At 57.1% G+C, this 7,414-nt stretch overlaps 1 protein-coding gene across 1 annotated transcript; it reads right to left on the bottom strand.

Moving 5' to 3' along the window:
* Positions 1-415: 415 nt before the first annotated feature.
* Positions 416-2,368, bottom strand: LOC142404951 (G-protein coupled receptor 183-like). Its single transcript, XM_075491956.1, has 2 exons — positions 2,334-2,368; positions 416-1,507 (listed from the first exon to the last, which is right to left on the bottom strand). The coding sequence occupies exon 2, from the start codon at positions 1,472-1,474 to the stop codon at positions 416-418; it is 1,059 nt and encodes a 352-aa protein (XP_075348071.1). The 5' UTR covers positions 1,475-1,507; positions 2,334-2,368.
* Between the last annotated feature and the right edge of the window lie 5,046 nt (positions 2,369-7,414).

The following is a 7,414-nucleotide window of genomic DNA, read 5'->3' as shown; positions in this document are numbered from 1 at the left end:
AGGGGACGGGGACAGAGGTGCAGGGACAGCCATGATGGTTACTGGCAGCCACTGGCCCCGCAAGGGATGTGGGACAGGCGTGGGAAGGCGGCGTGGTGCGGTGCTGGGAAACCCCCAGCTGTGTTTGCCAGCCAGAACGGTTGCACAAGCTGCCTCCTCTGGGGTTGGGATGAAAACGGGCCTCTCCGTGCTCCAGGATAGCAGGTCCAGCAGTGCTGAGCACAGAGCCAGGCATGCGGAGCCAGGGAGGGCTGTGTCCCGGCCGGGTTGGCTTTGTGAGAGTCCCCAGCTCCAGGCAGGGCAGCGATGAAGCCTGTCGGAGGTGCTGGTCCTGCTCTGCAGCCCAGCTCCGGCTCGTGCCGTCGGCGATGGTCCATAAACTGCAGGCCAGAGCGAAAGGGAAGGGTCTGCACTGCTAAACAGAGATGGAGCCGGGTGGCTGGCTGTTGCTGTTGCTCTCGGAGGGGGTCTTGGCAGTGGAGGAGGTGGCCATTGAGCCGCTGTTCCTGAAGATGCGGAGCAGCCTCCGCTTGTAGCCCCGGAAGGCAAAGAAGTAGATGATGGGGTCGATGCAGCAGTTGAGGTTCATGAATGCCACAGTGACTTGCAGGGACATCTTGAAGGCTTGCTGCTCGCGGCAGGACGGCTGGTAAAGGATCTTCCTGACCATAAACTGGACGATGTTGAGGTGGTAGGGGCTGAAGCAGAGGAGGACGGCCAGCAGCACCACCAGGATGACAGTGAAGGCCCGGCGGTGGTGCCCGTTCTTCACCGTCAGCGGGTTCTCCTTGGCCGTCTGGCAGAGCTTGAGGTTGATCCTCACGTAACACACCAAGATGATGCCCACGGGCAGGAAGAAGCCAAGCATGCAGGCCCCCAGGAGCAGATAGGGCAGCTTGGGAATCTCCTCGAAGTTGAAGTACTCCATGCATGTCAGCTTGTCCCCCATCCTCCGCGTCATGGGCCGCAGAAGCAGCGGCGCCGTCTGCAGGAACACCAAGGACCAGATGAGGACGCAGACGCCCCTGGCACGGCTCATCTTCCGGATCCTGCCGGGGTGCCTGGTGCGCACCACGGCGATGTAGCGGTCCACGCTTACGCAGGTCATGAAGTAGATGCCCACATAGGTGTTCATGTAGAAAATGAAGGCTGTGGCCCTGCAGAACCAGTCCCCGAAGGGCCAGTCAAACTCCAGGATGTAGTAGGCGATCCTGCCTGGCAGTGCCAGGGTGAAGAGGGCATCGGAGAGGGCCAGGTTCACCAGGTAGAGGTCGGTGGAGTTGAGTTTCTTCTTCCTGCGCTGGAAGGTGATGCAGAGGGCCAGGATGTTCCCACAGGCGCCAAACACCAGCAGGGCAGTGTAGAAGAGGGAGAAGGTGACTTTGGCGGAGAAGTGGTGGTTGTGCACGTTGCAGCTGCTCTGGTTGCTGGCGGTGAGGTTGGCGGGCAGGAACACAGCCTCCGCAACAGCCATTTCCGCGGTGCCTCGTGAGCTCTTGCCCTCTCCCTTGGAATAAGAACAGACATGAAACTTGCAGCTTATCGATAACGGGAGCGGCACCCATAGGGCTGGCCCTTAGCATGAAGCGAAAGGCCTGTCCCCTGCTCCCTGCCACCCCCCTGGCAGTACACAGCTCGAGTCATTTGGAAAAACGCATCTCTTGTGATTTCAGTGTGAGTGTCTCAACAAAGGCTGTGACTCATTGTCGTCTTCTTGTCACCAGCTCCTCTTATTTTTGTTTTTTTGCAGTCCAATCAATACCAGAAAGGGCGGGGGGCTGGGAGGGGGAATCACCTGTCACACAAACAAGGTCCCAACCTCATCTGGCGGCAGCGATGTCGTTTATTCATCACGGCGGGGGGAATGGGGAGCTTCGTTGAGAAAATGCCCAGAAAGCGGCTGGGCGGGGGGCGTGGGGGGGGCTGGAGGGGCCGGCGGGCAGAGGTGACAAGGAGCACCTTTGCAACCCTGGGGCTGGGACCAGAGCGAAAACAAAACTGAAGAAATTCAGAGAGAGGAAAAAACTCCCAGCCTTCCCCAAAAATCCCGCGCCCCATGCCCGTCCGAAGCGGGGAGCGGGGAACACCCCGGCACCAAGCCCCCGCGCCCCGCACGCCCTCCCGCCGCTCGCCCTGCGTTGGGACACGGGTCCGCGCCGCCCGCCGGGCCGGGGACAGCGGGGCTCCCTCCGCCCCGGGGCTGCAGCAGCTCCCGGGGTGCGCGTCCCGTCCCCTCCCGTCCCGTCCCGTCCCCTCCCGTCCCTTCCCGCCCGCCCCGTCCCGGCCGCGGGTCCAGCCGGGGCGGCCGCCGCGCCCCCCGCCCCGCCGCTCACCGCACGCCGCCGCCCCCGGGGCCGCCTCCTGCCGCCGGGCTCCGCCGCCACGGGACGGGACGGGACGGGACGGGACGGGACGGGGCGTCCCGGGCACCGTGCACCTGCCGCTGCCGACGGCGGGGACCCCCGAGGGGCTGAGATGCTCACACGCACACGAACACGCACGAAAGAGAAATCAGGGGCTCCAACCTGGGAGCAGCGGTGCCGCCGCCTCCTCCTCCTCCTCCTCCTCCTCCTCCTGCTCCTCCCGCCCGATGCTGGGGGGGGCGGGGGGAGGGGGCAGGCGCGGAGCCTCCCTGCCCGCGCCTGGCCGTCTGTCTGTCTCCCCGGCCGTGTGAGCGCCTCTCGGGATTCGCTCACATTATAAAAGCACCGTGAAATCTGGGGGTTTTTGGGTTGTTTTTTTTTTTTTCTTTTTTTCTTTGAGGGTTAGTAAAAATGTGTATTCTTTCTGGGTGGTTTTTTTTTTCGGTGTGTGAGAGGCATTTTGCTGCAGCGGGGCTTGTTCTCAGTAGTGGCTGCACTGGAGAAGATAAATGACTGTACCTGCGCAGCAATCGCTCCTGACATCTGAGCCGACTTTGGGTTTTACTCTGAAAATTTCTACAAGGATGAAAAATGCAACTGAACAATGAAAACAGCCTTAGCTCTGGTTCACGTGCAGTCCAGAGGGTTCACCCCGGGCACATATGTATGGCCACGGCAGCGTGATCGGACCATGGCACCTTTTCCGATAAAGTCGGGACGAATCTCTCTTGGAGCTTATTGTGCCCGTGGCCAGCCCAAGCCACGCTGTGCGTGGCTCCCCAGGCTGTAGTGAAGCCCGGATTTGCCTTTCGTACACACACGGAGAGCCCACCAGGCACGGCTCCTTGAGGCAGAGGCTAACCTGAGCGGAATGAGACAATTTGCCCTTAGTGGAAAAATATTTTCATTATTAGGATGATATATTGTGTGGTGAATGTAGGGCAAAGCCCCTTGTCTCAGCCGGAGCTCTCAGAGCAGGCTCCGTCCCTGCAGGATGCCGGGCAGTGGAGAGCTCTGATTTACCCCACGGCCCCATGTGTGGGTGGCTGGCAGGTCCGTGGCATGGCTGGGGAGCCATCCCGAGCGCAGCAGCCCTGACCATGGCACGGTGCTGCAGGAGATGGGGCAAGGCGTGTGGGCAACCAGCATGTCTTGCAGCAGGGAGAGAGTACTTTCCTCCCCAGCACTTCCCAAAATGTTTGCAGAAGCGCAGCCTGCCCTGTGGCCAGCGCGATGGCCTTCCCCACGGCGGCTATTTACTGGAGATCACTGGGACTTTCAAATCCCAAGAGGATTTTATGCTCTTTTTAGTGGTTTTGGGGGTTTTTTGGTGGTGGTGGTGGTGATGATCATGCTTGTTTTCTTTTTTTTTCCCTCCCCAAAACTCCTAATAAACTAGGAAATTCCCATCATGGGACATTCAGAGTGCTACTGAAAAATACAGAGGCCAAAAAATATCAAGGTTAAGATTACAGTTAAGCTGAACTTGAGTTTCTCTCCGAGCTAGCAAAGCTCAACCAATTCTTTAATTGCATAATATTTATAATGTTTTACAACATAGTGGCATTAAACTCAGTACTAATCTGTGTACTTATGTACGGTGAGTCATTTGTATAGAAATTACACAGTGAATGATATTGCCATGAATTACTACAAGTTGAAGGTACCTAGCAAGAGTAATAGTGAAAATTTGCTATCAACCATCTGTTAATGGAGATACTTTTGTCGCTCGGGGGGGTTTATATTGCACAAAGGGAACGGTCTGCTAATGAGAGAACAACTGCTGAGTAAATCATAAAAAATATTCCTTAGTAAGATGGGGATTTTCTACAGGCACGTCTGTCAAGAGTTAAGCTAATCAAACTTGGGTGGGGCTCAAATGTTCTTGAGCTGTTTCATCATGACCGTGGAAATACCCGATGGATATAACATCACAGAAGTGCTACCCCTACGGAAGTCCTGAGCCCACACCAGATCCCGGACTATCCTTTCGTCTACCTAATGCACTGCACGAAATACAGCTGCGGCTGAAATAAATACGGGTCACCCTGAAGTCGGGGGTCACTGTGGCACTGATGGCGGCGGAGCTGACACTTTGCCCACGAAAGGCTCCTGCCCACCCTCGTTATGCTCTCTCGCATGAGAGTTTTATCTCCACAGATTAACACCGTCGAGGAAATAAATCTGGGATGAAGCCAGGCAAAATGCCATCACCTTCCAGCCAGGTGCCCGCACCGCCTTGGGCATTCATCGGTCGCCATCACCAGTGCTCCACGATGACAGGGTGTTTTGCGATGCAAATTCGCACCCGGGACTTTCTCCGTGCAGTCAAACGCCCCCCGTACGATCCCTCCCATCGCTCGGGCTCTGCACTCACACAGGCGCTAAAAATGGAGCTGCAGATCCCAGAAGGGGAATTACGTGCGGATAACCCAGCAGCACCGGCCCCACCACTAACACGAACGCTGGGGACAGAGGGCTTCTTGTGGGAGCCCATGGGAGCGGGAAGGCATCGCTGTGCCAAAGGGGGCCTGGATAAAGGGGGGTCTGGGGGGGTCAGCCCCTGAGCGGAAGGTGAGGTCCTTCCCGGGGGGCAGGCAGAGAGCAGGTCCTGGGGAGCCAGAGGAGGGAGATGCCCCAAGTGGCATCACCACCCTCACAAGCAGGCGGAGGAGCCCAAAGGTCCAGGTGACAACCGCGTCCAGGGACTTGGGAATAAGGAGGAGGGAAAACAACGCTCTCTGCCTGATTTTATTTTTCTTTTTGCAATGCGGAAGAAAGGAAGTGGGTTCTTCTTTTGTGCAAAACATGCTCCTACCCTGCGTGCAGCAGGTGCCGTGCTACAGGAGTGCAACCCAGCTCCACCCGTTTGCACGGCTCCGGCGGCCCCACCAAACCCAGCAGTGCTGCACTGTGCCGCACCACAGGCTACGGCCCCTTTCGGATGGGGGTGCAGGGCTGGGGGGACCCCCTTCCCAGCTGGTGGGACACCGCTCCCTGCCTCTGCAACGCTGGGTTAGCTGGGTAGCTTCTCTCCGCTACCCCCCCAGGCAGCGTAGAGAAGCCCAGCCACTTCATTTAAGAGATACTGCCCTTTACTGAACCCGGTGGTTGGACGAAATGTGGTGTCGGATCTGTGGTGTGAGGTTCAACTTCAAAGCTGGGTCCAGGTTTTCTTCTGCTCTGTCCGTATTTGCACAAAGCCACTTTTCCTTGGGCCCGACAGGGAGCAAGCGAAGGGTCCCGCAGCCCGGGTTCCCGTCCCAGGGCGAGCAGGAGCTGCTGTCCAGGGGTGTCCCTGCTGCCAGGGACCCGGCCAAGGCGTGGGGGACACCTCCTGAGGAGGTCCTGTGCAAACGCTCAGCGTGGAGGGTCTCTTTCCTGACACGTGCATCATGGCCGTTAACCACGACACAACCCCAGCCAGGTCCCCGCCAGGCAGCCATCCCACGCTGCTTGCCTGGGTGTCCGTGCTGCCCTTCCCAGAGCCAGCTGCTGGGTATTTCGGGGTAGACGTGCGCCTCCGAGTCACCACGGCTCTCTCGCATCATCCTCTCAGAGGACATCGCTCTCGGCCGTGCCGTGAAGGCTCCCTGCAGGCCCTTCTCCCTCCTGGAGGCCTTTGCATGGAGGTTTCATCCCAGCCCAGCAGAAGAGCCAGCCCGCAGCTCCTCCGGGGTCAGGTCCTTCAGGCCATCAGCCGTGAGCCCGGCCATGGCAGTGGGCGTGATGGGCGAGGAAAGCTCGCAAAGAGCCGTCAGAGCCGCGGTAGGCGGGTGTTCGCCCTCGCACGTGCCGGGAAAGCTGGCACCGGGCTTGCTCCAGAGCTTCGTCTTCGGGTGCAAAGCCACACTTGGGAGTGCTGAGGCTGTTGTTTACACCTGGTGGGGTTTCCCAGAGTTGAGAGATGATTTGGAGCTGGACTTTCTGAAGGCAGAGCAGCATAACAAATGAGGTAACGGCCCCTTCACGGAGAGACGGCAGGAAGTTTGCGCCTCCTCTTTCCATTGTATCATCACCTCTCCCTCTTTCCTTTCCCCATTGACTTTGGTTACCTTTTCTCTCTTCTAGTGCAAAACATTTTCAGGAAGCTTTGGGTTCAGACACAAAAATCTCAAATCCAGGTGCTTTCGGTTTCGATGCAAGAGGCAGGGATTTTCCACAGCTCAGCCCCTGGATCTCAGGCCACCACTAATCATCTGGTGGTAGAGCAGAAATGAGAACGTCTGATTTTAACCTCCACCTGTCCATTCAGTAACAGCAGCTATGTGGGGAGGACAACATTTGAGAGGCTTTGACTCAAGATGGTGGGAACTGTAGAGAAAGCAAAATCTGTACTGAGATTCCTACCAATTTGTGCCAAAAATGTCAAGAAAATAATTACCGGGGGTTTGGTACGCTTGAAACCTAATCTGGCCCTAAATCTAAGTGGGAAACACTGAATAACGAAGCAGTTGAGATCTGCTTCTGCATGACATGAGCTGATCTATTCTGCACGTGCAGCACCAGCTCTGGAAATGATGTCGCAGCACCAAGTCACGACGCCGTCAGAGGAGCGGCACAGCTCGCTCCAGCATCCCCAGCGGCGGGACGCGACGTGGCCGCTCCAGGAGCCGCTTCCTTCCACGTCCCCTCGCCTTCAGTCCCAAAATGTGGGCACAAAGCCACGCGTGTGGGCCACGTAACCAGCACGGTTTCCATGTGCCTATGGTTTCGCTGAGCCCGGCTGCAGGGAGCGAGTAGCTATGCAAACAGGGGCAACTCTTAGTCATATAGGTCTGGGCATCTCGGCAGGACAAATACCAATGAAATTCACATTATGAAATAACTTCCTCCAGCGAGCATGAAAGGCACTTGTTCCCACGCTGCACTGTGACTTAGAAGCTCCATTTTGATTTTGCAGGAATGAGATGAAAGTTTTCTTGGTATCTGATTTCTGTGGTTAAAAACAATGTTTAAACACTTGTTAAAAAAAAACAGCCATAAGGCGAGTTTGGAGAACAGAGGTCCTATTTTTATCTGTTTTTTCTTACACCAGGGTCACATACGCT

The sequence above is a fragment of the Mycteria americana genome, chromosome 1 (genome assembly GCF_035582795.1).
Source record: "Mycteria americana isolate JAX WOST 10 ecotype Jacksonville Zoo and Gardens chromosome 1, USCA_MyAme_1.0, whole genome shotgun sequence".
Classification (NCBI taxonomy): domain Eukaryota; kingdom Metazoa; phylum Chordata; class Aves; order Ciconiiformes; family Ciconiidae; genus Mycteria; species Mycteria americana.
The sequence above is the reverse complement of the archived record's forward strand: the minus strand, read 5'-3'. Positions and strand labels throughout refer to the sequence as shown.